This window comes from Nematostella vectensis, chromosome 2 (assembly GCF_932526225.1).
Source record: "Nematostella vectensis chromosome 2, jaNemVect1.1, whole genome shotgun sequence".
NCBI lineage: Eukaryota > Metazoa > Cnidaria > Anthozoa > Actiniaria > Edwardsiidae > Nematostella > Nematostella vectensis.
The window spans coordinates 9,926,293-9,947,909 of NC_064035.1; the positions used below are offsets into that span (position 1 = coordinate 9,926,293).

A 21,617-nucleotide genomic window follows, 5' to 3' on the forward strand; every position below is an offset into this window, starting at 1 on the left:
GGTCTACCTGTGGTATATTTGCGACAAATGCTGTTGTTTCGTTCACTTATTTACCGGCAATCTTATTTTCGATTTTTTTCATCAACTTCATCATTATCAAGAATGGTGTTTGCCTGTCAGAAAGACTCGTTTCTCAAGGAATTCAAGACTGAAGTTGTCTCCTGCAAACCAGCTAAACAGAACAAAAAGGATGATGTCTTCGAGGTTGTTTTAGAGGACACTATTTTGTTCCCAGAGGGGGGAGGCCAGGTAAGTTAATGGACACATTACCTATTTTATAGCTTTAGGCTTGAATTGTTTCCAGTTTCAAGCCTGGGACCCAAATTTGCTAACGATTATTCGGTTGTATTTTGGAATTTTTTTATTTGCCAGTTGAAGCCTTGCGCTTGAGGTGCTAATATATAATACCTATGCTTGGTATAGCATGTAACCTGGGCATCATGTAAAGAAGAAACAAAACAAAAAAACACACAAATCCACTCAAAATATAAAACTTCATGGATTGTAACACTCCTCCAAACTCCCCCATCATCATCCCCTGGTGGATATAGCTGGTGAAATAATAATAAAAAATTACCCCCCGCCCACTACCCAGCATTTAGTGTCTGTTTAACTTTAACCGAACTTTCCTCTTTTGCAGCCAGATGACAAAGGAATGGTATGTTTCTCCAGTTAAGGGGTATTATCAAGGGCATGTCTTTAACAGGGAGACTCAATTATTCAAACTGTCCTCCCATCCCACTACATACATCACTATAAATTGTGTTTTGAGGATTTTAAATTCCCCCTTTTGACTTCTTACACAAAACTAATGCATCATGTTCTATAATGATTTGGTTCTATGATGTTTTATATCATTTACCAGCACTGTGTTTTTTGTTTCCGGTGGCAGATCAATGGGATAGAGGTGTTGCAAGTATTCAGACGAGGAAGACAGGCGGTCCATGTGCTATCTCAGCCTATTGATGAAGGAGCTCAAGCGAGTCTTGTGCTCGATTGGGAGAGGCGCTTTGATCACATGCAGCAGCATTCAGGTGCAGTTAACCATTCCCTTCATTTACTTTTTAAACTATTCATTGTTGATATTATTTTTTTTTTCAAATTTATGTAGGCCAGCATCTACTATCAGCTCTTATTGAAAACAAATTTGGATACAAGACTACATCATGGTAGGTATTAAATTGTATAGTTAGATCAAGATGGCCATGTGATTCCCTTCCACAGAAGGTCTACATAAGGTCTACATGTAAATAAAATATGGCCTATAACTTTTTCTTCCTTAAGTAACACCTTATGCAGTTAGGACCCAATAACATAACCAACAAACACAAAACTTCCACCTTTTTTAAGGTAAACTCAAATTCTCTTATAAACATTTTTTTTTATCTGGGCCCTTTTTCAGTAAATGCTGTTTTTGTACCTACACCTCTCTGACAATAGCATTTTTAATTGCTGTCACAATGTGTTGTATACCAGTGTCTCCGGGGTTCAAACTTATGGATTAATGGCTCCTGAAATGTTTGACTAACTCTTATCGCATATGTAGGGAGCTTGGGCGTGTAAGGTCCCATATTGAGCTGGACTGTAAGTGCTTGACCCCAGATGAAATAGCATGCTTAGAAAGCTCTGCTAATGCTGCAATAAGAGGGCATGTTCCTGTCTGTGTACATGTCTACCCAGATAAGACTGACCCTGAATTAGAAGAGGTAAAATAAAATATACAATTAAAGCTTTTTCTTTTACTGACGAGGTTATTTTCCTGGGTGAGCTTTCAGCCCTTTTCGTACTCAGATGTCACCCAGAGCTCTTTGATTTTTCTTCATCACAGCCTATTCCTACCTCTTTCCCCTTTAGCCCATTCACCTACCTACTTTTATAATAAAAAAAAAAACAGAAACAAAATACAGATGTATCTTAATAGGCCCAGACAAGAGGACTGCCAGATGACCATATTGGACCAATAAGAGTGATAGAAATTAAAGGTAATCATCAAGAGCTATAATTTTTAAATAATCTAAGCACAAGGAACACATTCTAACTTAGCCAGTACAAGAAATACGGATGATATAACAATTAAATTCATTGAATGATATATTTTTTCCAGGAATTGATAAGAATATGTGCTGTGGGACACATGTTGATAACTTGAGCCAAGTACAGGTCAGTCATCTTGCAAACTTATTATTACTGGTGGTACCCCTCCCACCAAAATGTTTTTCTCTCTTATTGCGGAATTACATAATTTATACCTAGTACATACAGTACCCATAGGGAGGTTCAAAGGGTGTTTTAGCTCCCATTTCCACGCTGAAGGGACCAAAAGTCTCACTTTTGACGGGTAGGGACTAGATAAAAGATGGAACTTTTTTACACTTTTCTACCAATCTTATTAGTGGACATGTGAATCAAGCAAGAGGTTGTAGCAACTAACAAGTGCAGTATAAGATTTAAGTTAAAGATGACACCTATGCTGCTATGGTAGCAGTACAGACTTAATAAAGCTTGAATTTTACATGGAATGTGGTATGTTGGAAATGAAGACATTTTAGATGAAAAAAAATAGAATGTGGGGTCTGATGGGTACACTAATCAATGTAGAAAAAAACTGGAAAGGTTTTTCTGTTGCTTTTTTCAGGCAGTAAAGCTATTTCCTGATGTTGATTCCATGCGAGGAGGATGTCGTTTGTTTTTCCTTTGTGGCGACAGGGTGTTCAAGCATTTGGGGAGAGCAATGGAGAATGATAGAGCTTTATCAAAATGTTTGAGGTTAGAATAGAGGGGAGAGCAATGGAGAATGATAGAGCTTTATCAAAATGTTTGAGGTTAGAATAGAGGGGGAGCAATGGAGAATGATAGAGCTTTATCAAAATGTTTGAGGTTAGAATAAAGGGGAAAGCAATGGAGAATGGTAGAGCTTTATCAAAATGTTTGAGGTTGAATAGAGGGCAAGCAATGGAGAATGATAGAGCTTTATCAAAATGTTTGAGGTTAGAATAGAGGGGAGAGCAATGGAGTATGATAGAGTTTTATCAAAATGTTTGAGGTTAGAATAGAGGGGAAAGCAATGGAGAATGATAGAGCTTTATCAAAATGTTTGAGGTTAGAATAGAGGGGGAGCAATGGAGAATGATAGAGCTTTATCAAAATGTTTGAGGTTAGAATAGAGGGGAGAGCAATGGAGAATGATAGAGATTTATCAAAATGTTTGAGGTTAGTATAGAGGGGGAGCAATGGAGTATGATAGAGCTTTATCAAAATGTTTGAGGTTAGAATAGAGGGGAGAGCAATGGAGAATGATAGAGATTTATCAAAATGTTTGAGGTTAGTATAGAGGGGAGAGCAATGGAGAATGATAGAGATTTATCAAAATGTTTGAGGTTAGAATAGAGGGGAGAGCATTATGGAGAATGGTAGAGATTTATCAAAATGTTTGAGGTTAGAATAGAGGGGAGAGCAATGGAGTATGATAGAGTTTTATCAAAATGTTTGAGGTTAGAATAGAGGGGAAAGCAATGGAGAATGATAGAGCTTTATCAAAATGTTTGAGGTTAGAATAGAGGGGAGAGCAATGGAGAATGATAGAGCTTTATCAAAATGTTTGAGGTTAGAATAGAGGGGGAGCAATGGAGAATGATAGAGCTTTATCGAAATGTTTGAGGTTAGAATAGAGGGGAGAGCAATGGAGAATGATAGAGATTTATCAAAATGTTTGAGGTTAGTATAGAGGGGAGAGCAATGGAGAATGATAGAGATTTATCAAAATGTTTGAGGTTAGAATAGAGGGGAGAGCATTATGGAGAATGGTAGAGATTTATCAAAATGTTTGAGGTTAGAATAGAGGGGGTGCAATGGAGAATGAAAGAGCTTTATCAAAATGTTTGAGGTTAGAGTAGAGGGGAGAGAAATGGAGAATGATAGAGATTTATCAAAATGTTTGAGGTTAGAATAGAGGGGGTGCAATGGAGAATGAAAGAGCTTTATCAAAATGTTTGAGGTTAGAGTAGAGGGGAGAGCAATGGAGAATGATAGAGCTTTATCAAAATGTTTGAGGTTAGAATAGAGGGGGCACATTAATAACTTGGTGTTCACAATAAACAGATCATTACTCAGAAACTCATTTTGTTTTGTAGCTGTGGGCCTGATGAACACACAACAGCAGTAGAGCGTATCCAAACTTCACTTAGATTGGCAAATAAGGTAAGACAGAAATTAAAAATCTCAGGAAATTGGAGCCCACAGTTTTCCATTTGATCCTTTACGCTGATATTGCTGCTCTGATGTGTGCTTTCTTATTATCACTATAAACGTTTTTGTGATTTTTCTCTCTCTAATATACTCAACAAGAGAGTCATTATTTAATTTTATTCAGTTCACAATGTTTCCTACTCTATATATCTAGCCCCATATTGTTCAGGTACCAATCTTGTCTTTATATAAATAAATTTTGAGAATCGCTCTCATGGTTGACAGACAAAGCTGCCCGTTCTAATCAGTTTAACAAAACGATACTTTAAAATGTTGCAAAACCTTGACTAAAATGTCTTTGTTAAAATTGTTGACGACGTAGTCGCTTTCAAGCGACACTGGTATTGGTTGCTTATCTCTGTGCCAAATTAATGAAAGTGGAGATTCATACTTAACTTAAATTACAGCCAAATTCATTGTTGTGCAAACACGGCGAATCCAAAATCCTTGTCTGGTTTGGGAATAGGGCGTAGTCAGACAAAAGCTATGGGGAGGTTTGTCTGGTTTTGGTTGTTTGGTTTGATTGACCACGCACTATTTCCAAGGGAAGAAAGGATTTCTTTATTCTGGGAGGTCGCAACAACGAATTTGGCTATAAATATAAAACTATTTGCAACATCTCCTTATTAGGTCAGTATTTTTGCAAAACTCTGGGCTCAAAAATCGTGACCCCCCCTCAAATCCAAGCCCAAAAACTGTGACCAAAAAATTTCATAACATAAGCTATGTTCTTTTTTTTATGACAAGTCACTCAAATCTCAATTGCGTGAGATTGCCCACTTGGAGGCAAGCCAAATCAAGTCAAGTTTGGGTGGACGAACCTTCATCTACATACACAGGTTTGTATGCATAACAGTGGAATTCCAATTACTAAAAATCAGGAATCAGTTTTGATGGTTCTATTGTTTCCTCTATTTGGAAGAAATAATTAAAAGAAATAAAAATTTGGAGAAAAAAGAAAATCAAAGAAAAAAAAAACATGATTTACTAAAACATGGCCTACTAAGGGAGTGTTCATTATTTATGGCGGAGTGTAGGGGGGTCAGTTCCCACATAGTCGGGGCCAAAAAAGTTTTGGGTACTTAAATGGGGGCATAAAAGTTTCAATGTGGTTGAAGGGGGGGGGGGGGGGTAAAAAAAGTTTCATCTCTTTAAAAGACGGAAACTTTTTTATTTCTTATTATTGAAATGAGTAATCAAAATGCAAGAAAAGCTGTTTCCTAGTGTTGCCAATAACATTTTTAGGCTACAGTACGGCAGGTTATTAGATAATGTCAATGTGTAAAAAGTCTAACTCGGATACCTTTGTTTTGGACACCCCCACGAGTACCAGATTTAGAAGATCTATCAGACCAAGGGCACAGGACGATTTTATATTTTATTAGGACAGTCCCATGCAGTAAAATCTAAAATTGTCCTACGTGATATGGACTAGTGATATGGCATGCAAAGATAGATATAGGTATAGATACATATTCTTTACTGTTTCAAAACGCCACAAGGCCACATTTGACTTATTAGAATAAGAAATATTATCTCTTGGTTGTTTTTACTGCATGATTTGTTTATATGTATCTATATTTCGTGTTATAAAATGTGGTTTTGTGAAGGAGGGGGGGGGGGGGTCAAAAAAGTTTTTGTTTTTTTCCTGGGGGGGGGGGGTCAACAACGTTTTGATGTTTACCAAGGGGGGGGGGGTTGTACAGAAAACTCAAGTGTAGTTACACTCATCCATAACATCCATCTATAAATAATGAAAACTTCCTAATAACTATTGATTTGGGGCACTTATCGGTCAGCATTGCTTTGTGTAGTAGCGCATTGGATGTCGCAATTATCACATTTTGTGACCAAGCAAGCACAATTCAGCAAAATTTAGAGAGAATTTCGTGCTTCACAATTAGCTTGACCTGTTGATAACATTTGTCCCTCCTACTTGCAAACAAAAGGCTGTCAGCTCAGGATCCCTGTGTCATAGTTGGGTTACCTGTGCATAATCTATTTCACAACTTTTCGCAATCATGGCGGTGTTTCGTGGTGTGACTACCTTCGTAGTATTGCTTGCTGTAGCTGTCTATTTCGGCAAGGATCATATCACTAGATATGTCCAGGGCGGAGTTTGCAAGAGTACTATAAGACTGGACGGCAAGACTGTGGTCGTTACCGGTGCAAATACGGGCATCGGGAAGGAGACTGCACTCGACTTGGCGGCACGCGGTGCCCGTGTGATCATGGCGTGCCGAAACCTCGACAAGGGGAAAGCAGCGCTTAGAGAAATACAAGAGAGAACCGGCAGCCAAAAGGTAGTCCTAGAGTACTTAGATCTGGCATCTTTACGTTCGGTACGTGAATTTGCGAAGCGCGTCACAGAGAAGGAATCTCGACTCGATGTTCTTATAAACAATGCGGGCGTTATGTGGTGCCCGTTTTCAAGAACGGAAGATGGCTTTGAAATGCAGTTTGGTGTGAATCACTTGGGACATTTCTTATTGACCAATTTACTGCTCGATCTATTGAAGAAATCGGCGCCAAGTCGTATAGTGACGGTTTCATCTTTGGCTCACATTCTTGTGTCCGGCATTTCAGATGAATGGAACGAAGAGAGCATGTATAACAGGATGTACAGCTACTCATATAGCAAACTCGCGAATGTGCTTTTTACCAGGGAGCTAGCTAATAGGTTAGAGGGAACAGGTGTTAATGCATATGTGCTCCACCCTGGAAGCATTAGGACTGAACTGCAACGAGATGTTCCTCTTTTTGACTTTATTTTCGATATGTTGGACTATTTCAAGGTGATGCCAATGATGTTTAAGAGTGTCAGGCAGGGAGCACAGACTACTATCTGTTGTGCTGTATCTGAGGAGCATGCTCATGAGACAGGTCTGTACTACTCTGATTGTGCTGTAAAGGAGCCATCAAAGGCAGCCCAGGATGATGAGGCTGCAAAAAGGCTATGGAAAAAAAGTTTAGAATTAGTTAAACTGGCATAGATGTGGCAGGCATTATGCAACAAGGTTACATCTTACTAGAACATACAGTAGCATGGATTTTAACAGGCGGGGGTCCAACAAGCGCATTCAAGGCATTTTCTCCTGTATTTTAAATGTCTCATACATTTACTGTATGTTTGGCTGTTAGAATGGGGGCAATGGGCCCCGAGTTGAAAAAACAATCTTAAACAGATTCGCATTGGTTAAGAAAATACAGTGCAAAATTTTGAACTGTAATGCTTGAGAATGTGTTTCTATTGCAACTTGGAAGGACAGTAAGTAGATCTCTTCCCAATCAAAGTTGTATTCAGGATAGTCAAGATTATACTGTGTAGTGGGCATAACCAGCACTTCAAAAATAATATGATTGTACACTAGTTTTGTCGTAGTTGTTAATGCATTTACCCCTTAACCATTCAGATAAAAACTTGGTTTTGCCTAAAATGCAGTAACAGCCCAGGCCCGTACCCAGGTGGGTGCACAGGGTCCAAACGCACCTCCCCACAATGGCCACAGGTCCACTTTTGGTTCTTAATAGACATGCTATTTGTTGACAAAACTATAAAGCATAAGCTAGATCAGTCTGGTATGTAGCTAAATCCACCAATAACATCCCGTGGAGATACTGCAGAGGCATAAATAAGTCTTTTTTTGTTTTTTCGGGGGTGTTCAGATTTTTTCAGAAAACTCCCCCCCCCCAGAAAAATTAGGTCTAGTTTTTAAGATTTTGCACCCCCCCCCCCCCCAAGAGAAAGCCAGGGTATAGGCCTGCAGCCTGACCTATTATTTGACTCTTATTTTAGAAATTTGCTTATTAGGATAGGTCATCTAAGAAAATCCCCTGATCTTAATCCTGTAGCCTTAAACAATCATTCCATGTTAATAATTCTCCTGTAATTTTGGCATAATTTTGGGAGAGCAGGAGTCCTATGTACTTTAACTCTATGCGAGGATCTTTTTATGTTCCCCCTCCTTATAACTTTAGTCCTAAAAACAAAAAAAACCTTTTAGGGCAACAATTGAAAATGCTTCATCTCTGTACTTGACTGTCTTAGAGATAGGAGGTTAAGGCCAGATGATCCAAGTGCATGCCCAGGTTCATAGGGAGCAAGGTTTCCGGAGATATAGGCTGAAGATTGGCCATGGAGCTTTTTCTTTTAGTGGAAAGGTTTTGAAGTTAACCCATTGATCCCTGGCTATTTTTTAGCTGAATTTACAAAAAAAGACGGAAAACAGATACCTGCCCAGCTTGTTAAAGTCAAACACCCCTGTACCTAGTCAGTGTTATCCAAGCTTCCAACAGTGCATTTCAGTAACAACTCTAATCTTGCATGGCTGTGCTACAGCAATCACAAGTTGATGGTTGCTTGTATTTTTCATAAACAAATACAGCTATTAGCATATTGAAAGAGTGCCCTAGGACATCATTTAATCTATTGGATCATCATCGAGTGCTGTGCTTACAGATGTTTGCAAGCAAAGGGAGATTCATGGGATTTTTTTTGTTTAGCTTATGATTCACCACAGCTCTCATAAGTACTGTCTTTTCTGAAATCATTTTAATTCCAAAATTGTTCACACTGCTGCTCTGGTTCTGTATGACCTGGAATTGATTTGTCTGGCTTTGGGGTGAAAACTGTCCCCAACTGTCTGACTGTGTATTTCTTCTTGGATCTCCCAGAATGCTTTGCAATCAGTAATTGCAGCAAGATGGTCCCAGAGACCTTGGAGAAGTGGACATTTTGTTTTGAGGCCTTGAAATGGACCTGGAGGATCAGTATAAAAGGATCTATTTGTGTCTTGAGCTGTTTGCTAAACTCTTTCATTTGTGTGGTGTTTTGACTGTATTGTTGAGTGTCAATTCTGCTGTTTTTCCTTGTTCGAACTGAAATTTGTCTACGAACCTGAGCTATTTTTTGGCTTAAGAAGAGGAGCTGCTGTCACCTTGGTTGGATGCATACCTTCCAGACCACATATCACCTAACACGGATGCCCAAGTATCTGGATCTCGTGTTTGTTATGCATCTATGATTTGTTTGCTTGTGGGTACTTCTCACGGCCGGTACAGGCCGGTTAAGGGGTCAGTGTGTTAATGCGTGATTTTATATGTGACCAGTGGAGTCTGCAGAAAACAGGAGTGATGTTTTAGACTTTTTTTTTTACTAAAAACAAGGCAAGCGGCAGAAGAGTTTGTCCAAAAAGTATACTACTGCAGGAGGCTAAAACCAAAATTACCTTGCAATGCCATTTTTACCCCCCCCCCCCCCTGCATCGTTCACTTGCTTTAAGTGAATATGTTATTAATTTATATTCGTCTGCCTTGGGAAGTTCGTTCACCCAATTTTATGGCCCTGTTATTACAAATTTGATGGCCTTCTGTTGACGAACATTTCAGAAGAGTGCACAACCTTAAGAACCACCAATACACTATTTCCCTAGTCACCTTTTTATTTTATCCTAAAGGTTTCGCCCAAGCATGTTAATATTGTCACTAACATGTCACATTTCGTTGAACACAGGGAAAATGGAGACATGGATTATATCAACACAATTGTGAATGAGCTAGGATCATTGGTATGTTACTTATCCGTTATTAAGCAACTCGACCGATTCCTTCGGCCACTCCTTATCATGTTTAACCTTTTGCAGAGCATCCCGTTGTTAGTAACTGTTGGCCCAGATAAAGGTCCTGGCCAGTTCCTTCTGCTGGCCAGTGAAGCTGAGGTCAACGAGCTGGGTCCAAGGTGGGTGTTCAGCATTTTCGGTAATAATTTGTTTCCTCTCAGGTCAAATTATAATTTAGATCATTGTTTTTAAAACAAATGGTCGAAAGGGAGAATGACAAGGATTGGAGAATTCGCATCTTGCATCAAATGGACATAATAGCTAGTTGCTATTTCTTAATATTATAATAGTATGTATACTATTTTCCGAAATAGAGCAAAAGTTCCTCATTCAATGTATATTCCATTTAATGAGGAATTGTGGCTCTATTACGGAAAATATTATTTTATTTTAAAGGCTTTCTGAACTGATGGAAGGCAAGGGAGGAGGGAAGAAAAAACGATTCCAAGGCAAAGTAGGCAATCTGAAACCTAAAACAAGAAAGAGTGTGGAAGAATTACTGCAACGTTTTACCAGTTTACCTTTGGATGAGAAGGCCTCAGAATGAATCTGTTTCGAGTATTGTATTGTACAAAAATATGAAATAAAACATTGGTCAAAATAAATTTTATTTTATTTAATATACTAACACATGCCATTTCTATCAAAGCCTCGAAGTAACCCACGTTTTATTTGCTAAGATAACTAAACATCATTCTTCCAAGAGAAGACGAAGATTATTGTTTTGAGGTGCATAGCAGAGTTAGTTGTATAAAAGGACTTTATTAATCATGGTCATGATCACGATCATCATCTTGTAGCACCCTGTACATCCTCTTGGGTGCACCAATGGTATGTACATCTTGAACATTTGAGTCATTTCATTTATTCATCGTCGTCATCATCATTAAGCACCCTGCGCACTTTTTTATGTAGCATCAAGGGTACATCTTCATCATCCGAATCTGAGTCCGATGGGTCATCTCGTGGTCGTTTCTTTACCACATCGTCTTCAACATCATCAGCAACATCAGCATCATTGACAGCAGCATCAACATCATCAGTGGCGGCATTTGTCTGTTGGGGAGCATCCTCATCTTCATCCTCGGTATCATCCATGAAGGCGTCTGGATTTGGCTCTTGCTTATCATCTTCTTCCTCGTCGCTATCCGTGAAAGCCTGAGCTCGACGCTTGACTTTCTTGCCTTGAGAACTAGTTCTAGCATCATCTTCATTCTCTGTATCATCTATGAAGGCGTCTGGGTTTGCCTCACTTGTACCAGTTGCTTGCTTCACATCTTCTTCCTCGTCGCTATCCGTGAATGCTTGAACTCGACGTTTGACTTTCTTGCCTTGAGAACTAGTTCTAGGGGACAGATTCTTGGTCTCTTTGCTAAGCTCGGCGTTATTATCCCTGAACATTGAACAATGAATGTTACCAAATAATTTATTTGATAAGTAAATAATGACAAGCTAAGAGGCATTTTTTTTAAATATTTAGTAACAATCCCTTGTATCCCGTGTTATTTAAGGTTGTGTAGGTTGGAGATATTCGGAGACATAATTCTATGCCATAGCCCCCCAAAAAACCTTTGCGAAAAGGCAGCAGCGGGGGTCAGTACGCAGCTCTTACAAGCTGCAATTTTATTGGGCAAATGAACAATATCCGCACCTCGACATAAAGAACGAGAAGAATAGAGACAAAAGAACTCCTTTGTAGAACAAAGATAATAGGAGACAAAGCAGCTGCGTACTTACTCAGCAGCGGGTTTAACTTGGGCACCCCAACCAGATTCTTTTGCGGACACAAAGCAATACCTTAAAAAATCTTCTGATACTAATGTCTATTTTCTAGTTATTTCTTTTCGAGAGCCACGGGTAACAGCACTATAGAAACAACTGGAAAGCAAAACACCCATTTGGTATTTGCTACGTGGGTGATCAACCGGACACTAAATGTTTTTAGACAGGAAAACTTTCTTACACGCGACACACGTCATTTTGTTATATAAAATGGCGTTTAGTGTTTGTTGTTTGCGGCTGTCACAGATATGTCCGTCTGTTTCCTTTCGCTTATGTTACTTGCTCTTTACAAACCTGTCGCTGTCGTCATTGGGTGCATCACTGGGTAGCGCCATTCTCCACTCTTGTGCCCTCTGGCTGGCGTCAGCACGTCCAGATCCACTCCGGTCCTTCCTCTCTTTCCTCTTCCTGGCACTGCTGCTGGTTGCTCCTTTACGCGAAGCCGCCAGCGCAGCCAAAACGTCTTTTCGATTGTTCGACTTGCTTTGTGCTGGCGATATTGGGTTCGACGCAGATGCTAGTGATAAGAAAATGTCTTACAGAACAATGCACTGTAAAGGAGAAACTGTTCGCGCCCTGAATCATTTACGTATTTTTTTCATATACGTGGAAATTTGGTGTTTATATTTCTTCAAAATGCATATTTAGCAGGTAAAGATCATTTTTTTCTGACATTTTGAGTACAGACAACTATCTCGCGATAGGGCATCCTTGAGAATAAATGAACTTTCTACTTGCCTTAGTAAAGTATAGTAAATATATTTATATTCCAAAGACTGTTATGCCTTTCAAAAAATATAGCTCTTTGCCCTCTTCTCTTACTTGCCTCAAATGCCCCTTTCACCTAAAAGCCCTTGGCCTAGACAATAATCATTCTGTGGTGGAGAACCCTGTACTCTCCGGATGTTGTGCCTTCTGTGGTGGAGAAGCCCTGTACTCACCGGATGTTGTGCCTTCTGTGGTGAAGAAGCCCTGTACTCACCGGATGTTGTGCCTTCTGTGGTGAAGAAGCCCTGTACTCACCGGATGTTGCGCCTTCTGTGGTGGAGAACCCTGTACTCACCGGATGTTGCGCCTTCTGTGGTGGAGAACCCTGTACTCACCGGATGTTGCGCCTTCTGTGGTGAAGAAGCCCTGTACTCACCGGATGTTGTGCCTTCTGTGGTGGAGAACCCTGTACTCACCGGATGTTGTGCCTTCTGTGGTGGAGAACCCTGTACTTACCGGATGTTGTGCCTTCTGTGGTGGAGAACCCTTTACTCCCCGGATGTTGTGCCTTCTGTGGTGGAGAACCCTTTACTCCCCGGATGTTGTGCATTCTGTGGTGGAGAACCCTGTACTTACCGGATGTTGTGCCTTCTGTGGTGAAGAAGCCCTGTACTCACCGGATGTTGTGCCTTCTGTGGTGGAGAACCCTGTACTCACCGGATGTTGTGCCTTCTGTGGTGGAGAACCCTGTACTTACCGGATGTTGTGCATTCTGTGGTGGAGAACCCTGTACTCACCGGATGTTGCGCCTTCTGTGGTGGAGAACCCTGTACTCACCGGATGTTGCGCCTTCTGTGGTGAAGAAGCCCTGTACTCACCGGATGTTGTGCCTTCTGTGGTGGAGAACCCTGTACTCACCAGATGTTGTGCCTTCTGTGGTGGAGAACCCTGTACTCACCGGATGTTGTGCCTTCTGTGGTGGAGAATCCTGTACTTACCGGATGTTGCGCATTCTGTGTGTCTCTTTCCTTCGAGCTCATCAGCAGCCTGCCTCAGCTGAGCGGGCCGCATGCCAATCGGAATTCTCCAGAACGTTTGCTGATCGAGGAAGAGAATAACTCAAGCTATTTACAGTTTTGACGGCACATTTTCTCACAAATATGGATACAAAGGCATGGCAGGTACAGTTTACTGCTATAAAGGCCATGGCTTGCCACCACTAATAATAATAGTATTTTCTGATATGCACATGATAACACGTGACAACGAACCAATGACATGTGGTCACATGACACGTGACCGCGAAAAAAAGACTACGTACTAATAAGGGCTTTCACCACACGTGACCATGAAACTATGAGATACGTATATGACACATGACCACGAGCTGAGACATAATAGAACGACATGCAAACGATAAAATACACGCGCGATATGACACACGATAACAAACCAATGAGAATGAAACGTTACCGCCAACCTATGATAGAGGTCATGACACAGAAAGTTGAGAAGAACTTGATCAGTGTCATTTCTTAAAAGACACCATTCCCTGACTTCTTAACTCGATCGTTACCTGGCCAGTGACTGGTGGAACCAGACCAATCTTTTTCAGCATGGCCCGGAACTGGGAGTTAGAAAGCGCCTCCTCATTCTCTTCAGTGATGGTGACCAGAGGGTAGGCCTGCCAGTTGTCTGCAACAGGAAGGGCGGCGATTAGACAGGGCTACTGAACAAATTATCATAGAACTCGCATTTACGGGACCGACGATTATTGTCCATATATCCTATAAATGAACCCCTCATATGCGAGGTAATCAGGAATTAAAAGAAAAAGAAAAGTCATCCGCGTATATTATATGCGAGTCATATAATATAGACAAGACTGTGTCTATTTCCGTGAAGTACCGGCAAACTTTATTTGCAAAATGATTGAGTTTTTCTCGGAAAAAATACACGAGTAAGTTTGGGCTCTGGTCATAGTGTCGGTTGAAGAAAGATGTATAAGTTATCATTAGTTCGCGTAGCGCTTCAACCGCCGTGATCTTTATAGGGGCATCATTTTTACGTCTTCCGTTTAACATTTGAGGCAGTTCAAGACGGTAAGCGTTGAACCATGTAATTGACCATTGTTCTTTTGTATTTCCTTTCTCTTTTGTAGTATAGCTGGTGTAGGGCTATTTCAAAGATTTCTTGTAACATGTCATGAAAACATAACGAATTCATATAACTACCATGCCTGTTATAGAGATTGAACTAGAGCACTGGTAATCATTTTAAAAAGGAACGGTCATCGAACGAACTGGGTGCGCGTTCGTCATCATTTGAAAATGAACTAATAATAATAATAATAACAACAACAACAACAACAACAACAACAACAACAACAACAACAACAACAACAATAACAACAACAACAACAATAATAATAATAATAATAATACGGGTCACTAAGGTATCGCGTACTCTCCGATGAATGGTCATTGAACGAACTGGATGTCATTATCATCATTAAAAAAAGATCATAAAATATTGAAATGGTTCATTACCAATGATGGTAACCTTCATCTGGCTACTAAATGGTTCGTTATCACAATTGTGCTAACCTTTATCTAAGTAGTGAGATAAAAACCTTTATCTAAGTAGTGAGATAAAAACCTTTATCTAAGTAGTGAGATAAAAACCTTTATCTAAGTAGTGAGATAAAAACCTTTATCTAAGTAGTGAGATAAAAAACCTTTATCTAAGTAGTCAGATAAAAACCTTTATCTAAGTAGTCAGATAAAAACTTTTATCTAAGTAGTGAGATAATAATAACTGCGCAAAGCTCCATCTGAGTACTTGAATGGGGCATTATATTAATGGTCGAAGCCTTCCTTTAATGAAAGACGAGCAGGTACATACCTCCATCCTCTCGATCTTCCGCTACTCTCCTCAACTGAGACTGGATCCACTCAAGCTGCTCTTGCAGTCCTGATGCAAAGAGGAAGGTTGATAAAGCAATGTCAGCTTCCGTTCAAAAAGAATTATAGCACCATTAAGTGTGGTGGGGCATGTTAAAAACAGTAGATACAGTAGATTGATTTTTTTTTATAGTAGTGCCGCAAAATCTCAACGAGGAACAAATTCTCTGCATTAACCCATTGACACCTCAACCGGTCTACACCGGCCTTGAAAAGTACCCACAACCCAAAAAATCATAATGCAAAATAAACACAACAAGATGAAGGTACTCAGGCATCAGTTTAAGGGTTAAATGGTTTTGAACATTTGCATCTAACCAAGGTGTCAATGGGTTAATACAACATTAGAGTCGAATCCGTTGTATAGCGATCCGCATTTTCAAAACATCGATTTGTTTTTGGCTTTTGGTATTTTCTGTTCCGTCAGTTAAACCATTCTGAGCCAATCAGAGTCTCGTTTTGTGCACTTCCCTGGCTTCCCTCTGGAAGAAAACCAGACAGTGTCGCGACAGAAAGCCGGGCAACTGATGGCAAGAATCTGATTGGCTTAGAATAAATTGACTGGGGGAACATAAAATTCCCAAAAGCCAAAAACAAATCGATGTTTTGAAAATGCAGCGTCGCGATACATCGAAATCGGCTTTATACATGTGTTTGGATAGAAGGGAACTCCTGATAAACGTTCACGATTCGCATATTCTATCAGGTATATATTACCACAATCCTTGAGGCTTGAGACAAGTGTCGGCACTGAAGTCTGATCAAGGCTTTCGTTGTCCGACTCGCTATCGGAAGATGAGCTCAGGTAGTCACTGGCATCTTCCTCGCCTTCGTCTATTAGCGTCCCACCTGCGAAGGTACAACCATAAACCATTCAGTTAGGTAGCGGTTTTGCCTGAATAAGAAATAACCATATATCCAATTCGGAATAATGAAAAACTTGACCCCTTGACCCCGGCCAATCTTTATATAGCGAGCCAGACCAGAAGCCCAAGTGAATGATGATCATGCCCGTGGGGCTGGCAGCTACCACTGAAGCAAACCAGTTTAGTACTCTCAATATGTAGTTTTCATGTAGAAGGGTAACTACTTGCCTTCATCTCCGCGCTCGGCATCCGAATCTTCATACTGCAAATCACGACAAAGCAAGCATGGGTTATGCCATGTTCATACTACCACTACAGTTCACGGTTCTATTGTAAGCACATTTTTAGCATGTGTGTGTTAGGGATAATGAGCCTATACTACCTATGGCTTACATGTTTCACTATTACCTGATCTGCCTTCTTCTTGAGTCTACGTTTCTCGCCCGGCTTTCGCTTCTTTCGTAGGGTTTTTCGATCCTCCACAAGTCCCATCTTCACGAGTTGATTCACAACCTAGACAGAAGAATAAATGTCTAATGCTGTTAAGACTGCGTTCGACACTATTGCACTTTTTTATTGAAAAATGGGATAATAATTTTTGTTAACATTATCTTTTGTTCATTTAGTTACTTATGTCCCTGACAAGATACTGCAAACAAAGATACAACACAGAAGAGAGGAGGGGGATTGTTACAGGACAAATCATTATATCTGTCATTGTATAGGACAATTCGATAGCGTAGTTATTTGAGTGACGGTCTCACCTGTCTTCGAGAGCGTGATGTGTTGGTGAGATGACTGAGGATATTCTCCACAATATCTATGGATGAATGATGGCATATAACGTAACTTTAAACAACAGACTCCTATACAAATAGAATGGTATAGGTAATGATGCAAATATTTATGCAAACCTATATCTGAGTACTATGGATGCTTCAATACCATAATAGTGCGAGCCTTCATCTAACTGGTGATATAATAATAACTGTGCCAAGCCCCATCTGAGTACCTGAATGGCGCATTATAGTAATGGTACAAGCCTTCATCTTAACAGAGAAATGGTTCATTATAATAAAAATGGTACACACCTCCATCTGATTGTTTGTACTCGTCGTAGACAGCACGCAACTGCTCCTCTTCGTCTGTACCCCAGGCACCTTTCTTAGCAGCAGGTCTATGAACACACGTACAATTAGCACTAAAGACTTGCTGAACAGACAATCAGGATCACAGCAGCGTGCCTTCAGAAGGTTGAAGGGTACCTAAAATATTACGTGCAAGGAGCTTCTCATAATCCCATTTTACAACGTTGGACATCCCCTCCTTCTTTCAGGAGAGTAATGTTTTGTGAGACACGCACAGACATGCACAAATAAGATATCATTTATGCTCACTTGCGGAATGCTCTTTTGTCAGTCACCAGCCCGAGCAAGAATAGCTTGTTGATGATCTGTCCATGAAAGAAATAGGATCTCAGATGGTTGATGTGCCACTCATTGCGTGCTATAAACTTACCTGACGTCTTGTTCGTGTATCATCTTGGAGATTGTCAAGAATTTTGTCAATGACATCTAAGGAGAATGATAATACCCAGGATAAGAAAGAACAAGGTTGCCAAAACAGGTGGAGAAATGAGGCCATGGTATTAATACTTCATATACTTTTCTTATTCAAATGGCTCGCATTTGCTAAATACACCCGTGCGACTGGTCCTTTAACTCTAAGTACATGTAAGTATATATGTCCATCATTTACCGTCCTCTCCTTCCTGGTACTGATGATACAAACTCTTGAGCTCCTCTTCCTCCTCGTAGGACCATGTTGCACCTGACTTCTTTAAGGACTTGTGCCTACAAAACAGTTGCCAATCACACCTAAGCCAATACAACGGCGGTGACAAGGAGATGAAGTGACCAAACCATCATCTGTAACGCTCCCCCACAAATCTTGATCCGTTTTAAAGTACACCGTATGGCACGTACTGATCACAAAATATCATGGATACCTCTCCCAATACTCGCCTATTCTGAAGACTGCCATAACCCTCTGAAATCTCGTAGCAAGCGTCCGTCGTCTTCCAAGTTGAAAGCTCGACACACAATACTGGGTTCTTGGGTAGCATTTCGAAAAAATTGCCCAAAATGTATCGAGCAAACTTGACCATTTCCTACAACAAACACAAAGGAAGTGAGTTGAGGTGATAATTCACATCATAATCCAGGTCTTGAGGCGATGGTTACAGACTTGCATTAAAAAGTTAAAAACACATACATTGTATTGATGACGTTCAAACTCTTGGTTAAACCATCCAGTAAGTGACTGACAGACTTAGATTAGCCCAGTTCATTGTTCTCGTATATTGTTTTAAGCACTGCACTACCCTCAATAGGAAGAAGGGTGGAAAATGCTAGTAAACAATCGCTACTCTTTGGCACCTTTCGATCATGCGTGTACTTGAAGTCATACTTTTTCACTCATTGGAGAGCTTGTCATAGAGACTTTGTCTTGGTACAGCCATGTAAAAGCGACAACTAGGAGTGAGTGCAAATACGTAAAAGCACCTTATACTGCGATGCGGCGGGATCGTGGAGCACCCTGTTAAACGTGACAAATAACGATAACTGGAACATCATGGGAACTATCTTCAGGTCTACAGCCACCCGATGTAACATCTTGACCAGGTAGTGGTTGGTTTTCGCGCTGTTTTCCCGGTAGAATCCTAGCAACCAGCAATATGGCTGTAGGATGGACGGGCAAGCCAATCTGGAATACGATAGGAAGTTTGGAAATTTCCAACAACTGAGTGAAATAAATTTTGATTCAACCAGTTGGAGGATCTGAATTATTTTTTAGATTGACTGTTTATCATAATAAATAAAAGAGAACATATGATGACCCAGCAAAGATAGTGTTGTATTGATTAAACAATACCCCACGTTTGCTTTAGGGGGAAACATTTGCGATAGCTCACTCTCTAACAAGCAATAACAAAGATCGACAGAAGAACATTACTTGCTGATGAAACTGTTGAGGTCGAATTCTGTCTCACGTGTTACAACTGCTTCCATCTCTTCTTCTTCTACAAAAGTAATATATTTATGTCAGTGTGTTTTTAATCATTCCCTCCATCTCAAGCATCTACGCTGACCTGCAGCAACTTCTTCTTCGTTTACTTCCGCCTCAGCATCAGCAAGTGGGGTGGTCTCTGATAAGAAGGAATGAGAACTTTGGGTCAAAATTCGAAGGAAAGAAGCACAAGGAAAAATTTAAATTCAGGTAAAAGTAAATTAATTTGAATACTTCGTTATTGCTCTTACCTATGGGCAAGTCTGTCATCTTGAAGATGTCATGTAAGCACATGAACTCATCTTCTGGGTCGCCATCTGCTGCTCCGAAGGAATCGTTCGGCCAAACCTCTCTACAAGCCATGACAGATGTAAATACAACGACTTGGCGCATTAACGGCGTTTTAACCAAAGTACTTGGCTGTACAAGATATTGGAGCATTCGGCCAAACCTCTCTACAAGCCATGACAAATGTAAATACAACGACTTGGCGCATTAACGACGATTTAACCAAAGTACTCGGCCATACAAGATATTGGATCATTCGGCCAAACCTATCTAGAAGCCATGACAAATGTAAATACAACGACTTGGCGCATTAACGGCAATTTAACCAAAGTACTTTTCTTTACAAGATATTGGATCATTCGGCCAAACCTATCTAGAAGCCATGACAAATGTGAATACAACGACTTGGCGCATTAACGGCAATTTAACCAAAGTGCTTTTCTTTACAAGATATTGGATGCTTGAAATTAAAACACAGCTGAACTCCCGCAGGTCTGACAAACAAATATCAAAGAGCAGCGGTGGGAGATCGCTGTATCTCGCTGTTCAGCTCAGGCAAAGTTGGACTGTGCTGATAAGGATTTGGCACACACAATAATGTTTTCTACGATAAGCATTTGGCACCATGATAAGGATTTGGTACAGCATGTATGTTTTCTACCCAAATAAGGATGTATGTATACTATGGAAGATTGATACCTTGCAGCTCTTAGAAGAGCAATGGACTCGCCATACTCGCAATTCTGGAGTTGCGTCTGTATACGAGATAATGCTGACACCCTACAACAGACAAAATTTTTCAGCTTTTTCTTTAGGGCTAATACTTAACGCTTCTTTAAAGAAAACAGAGAAGGGACATAATAAGTCCATTTATACAGTGGAAGATCAAGCCAATTCTACATGTATAACACGAATTGCTTCTCGTCTCCCTTGGGGGTTAGATTAGATGGGTTTCAAGTATGAAACCCAAAAAACTATGGTATTTTGCGCAGTTTAGTTTAGTACCCAAAGACTAAGTAACATCTTCTACTTGGTTAAAAAGTAACTTAAAGTCGGATGCATCAGTGTTATCAAAATATTCAACAAATGATAGGCTTCCTGAGTATCAATATCTGAAATCTTCAAGAAATTAAAAGAAAAATTCACCAGAAAGAGTGGAATAGAATTCCTAATCAAAAATGGATGAAATACACAGAATTAAAGGGTTAGGGTATAATAGGCTGTTTCTAAGCCTGCACACGCACACACTAGGTCCCGACACAAGCAATAGCCCAGATAGAGTCTCACCTCTGCTGATCAATAGGGATGTCTGAAGCGGCGTCAAATGGAACCACTGATTCTGGAATAGTCCCGTTATGCCCTTGTATCCACGAGGATAGCTCAGAAGCCATGGCTTGCCACATCTCGTCGGCTTGTTCGGCTGAGAGATTCACACGTGCTGCATACAAAGAACTCACTCAGAATAATAATATCAGCCCTCTAGGCCACTCAGCGCATTTCAGACATGAGATAAGCCTAGTCAAGCATAACCAAGCCTCAATCTGTTTTTGTTGAACACATAATGTTGATGAATCCTGAAACGAGTCGAGCAAGTAGCCAAAAAACATTGTCCCACCAATAGCCTGGACCATTTAGCCAGTACAAGGAAAACCGAGACAAGATACTACATTTCAAATGCCTTTTTACTCAGTTAAAATGATACCTAGGTCATGACTTTCTAAAAAAAAAATATTACTGGCCACAGCCCTAATTGCTCCCATGTTTTGTTTTTAAAAATGCAAGTGCTGTTTGCATGGTAATTAAACATTAGATGGCCCACCTGGAGCCTGCTTGGATTTCCGTTTCTTTGTTTTCTTTTTCTTCTTCTTTTGCTGTGAAGACGAAAAGGAATTAATTATAATTATAATTTCTTCCTGTTGAAAGATTTACTTTATCCATTCATCCAATCAATTATGGTTCAACACAAATATTTTTTTCTGGCAAAAAAAAATCAGTGATTCTTTCAATATCTGAAAAAAATAATATTCCACTACTGTCGGTAGTTGTAATTCATCGTGCAGGTGCTTTGGGTGTCGATA

General features: G+C 40.1%; 3 protein-coding genes across 3 annotated transcripts in view; 2 read left to right on the forward strand and 1 right to left on the reverse strand.

The window, feature by feature from the left end:
* LOC5521202 (alanyl-tRNA editing protein Aarsd1-like) lies at positions 1-10,468 on the forward strand. Its single transcript, XM_001641071.3, has 13 exons — positions 1-249; positions 641-658; positions 893-1,034; positions 1,112-1,169; positions 1,547-1,706; positions 1,922-1,982; positions 2,105-2,160; positions 2,636-2,766; positions 4,131-4,197; positions 4,993-5,084; positions 9,758-9,812; positions 9,888-9,982; positions 10,260-10,468. The coding sequence occupies exons 1-13, from the start codon at positions 28-30 to the stop codon at positions 10,408-10,410; spliced, it is 1,308 nt and encodes a 435-aa protein (XP_001641121.3). The 5' UTR covers positions 1-27; the 3' UTR covers positions 10,411-10,468.
* On the forward strand, positions 6,058-7,615 carry LOC116604250 (retinol dehydrogenase 11). The gene has a single exon (XM_032366293.2). The coding sequence runs from the start codon at positions 6,267-6,269 to the stop codon at positions 7,236-7,238; it is 972 nt and encodes a 323-aa protein (XP_032222184.1). The 5' UTR covers positions 6,058-6,266; the 3' UTR covers positions 7,239-7,615.
* LOC5521315 (protein timeless homolog) overlaps positions 10,455-21,617 on the reverse strand; it is a 20,575-nt gene continuing 9,412 nt past the window's right edge. Inside the window, exons 21-41 of the mRNA XM_032366288.2 lie at positions 21,359-21,410; positions 20,827-20,977; positions 20,239-20,319; positions 19,503-19,603; positions 19,334-19,390; positions 19,198-19,264; positions 18,747-18,948; positions 18,207-18,352; positions 17,941-18,035; positions 17,701-17,756; positions 17,580-17,635; positions 17,274-17,359; positions 16,947-17,002; positions 16,591-16,695; positions 16,411-16,444; positions 16,034-16,165; positions 15,258-15,326; positions 13,930-14,048; positions 13,352-13,451; positions 11,940-12,162; positions 10,455-11,256 (exon numbers count right to left, since the gene is read on the reverse strand). Of these exons, the coding sequence (XP_032222179.2) occupies positions 10,728-11,256; positions 11,940-12,162; positions 13,352-13,451; positions 13,930-14,048; positions 15,258-15,326; positions 16,034-16,165; positions 16,411-16,444; positions 16,591-16,695; positions 16,947-17,002; positions 17,274-17,359; positions 17,580-17,635; positions 17,701-17,756; positions 17,941-18,035; positions 18,207-18,352; positions 18,747-18,948; positions 19,198-19,264; positions 19,334-19,390; positions 19,503-19,603; positions 20,239-20,319; positions 20,827-20,977; positions 21,359-21,410 (2,517 nt within the window). The 3' untranslated portion in view covers positions 10,455-10,727. The remainder of the gene's footprint in view (positions 11,257-11,939; positions 12,163-13,351; positions 13,452-13,929; positions 14,049-15,257; positions 15,327-16,033; positions 16,166-16,410; positions 16,445-16,590; positions 16,696-16,946; positions 17,003-17,273; positions 17,360-17,579; positions 17,636-17,700; positions 17,757-17,940; positions 18,036-18,206; positions 18,353-18,746; positions 18,949-19,197; positions 19,265-19,333; positions 19,391-19,502; positions 19,604-20,238; positions 20,320-20,826; positions 20,978-21,358; positions 21,411-21,617) is intronic.

Excerpts from the sequence above, each read along its gene's own strand:
- LOC5521202 (XM_001641071.3), top strand. The coding sequence starts at position 28 with ATGCTGTTGTTTCGTTCACTTATTTACCGGCAATCTTATTTTCGATTT. Across the intron at positions 1,707-1,921 it reads CTGACCCTGAATTAGAAGAG|GCCCAGACAAGAGGACTGCC; the intron begins GTAAAATAAAAT and ends GTATCTTAATAG. Across the intron at positions 5,085-9,757 it reads ACCTTCATCTACATACACAG|GGAAAATGGAGACATGGATT; the intron begins GTTTGTATGCAT and ends CGTTGAACACAG.
- LOC116604250 (XM_032366293.2), top strand. The coding sequence starts at position 6,267 with ATGGCGGTGTTTCGTGGTGTGACTACCTTCGTAGTATTGCTTGCTGTA.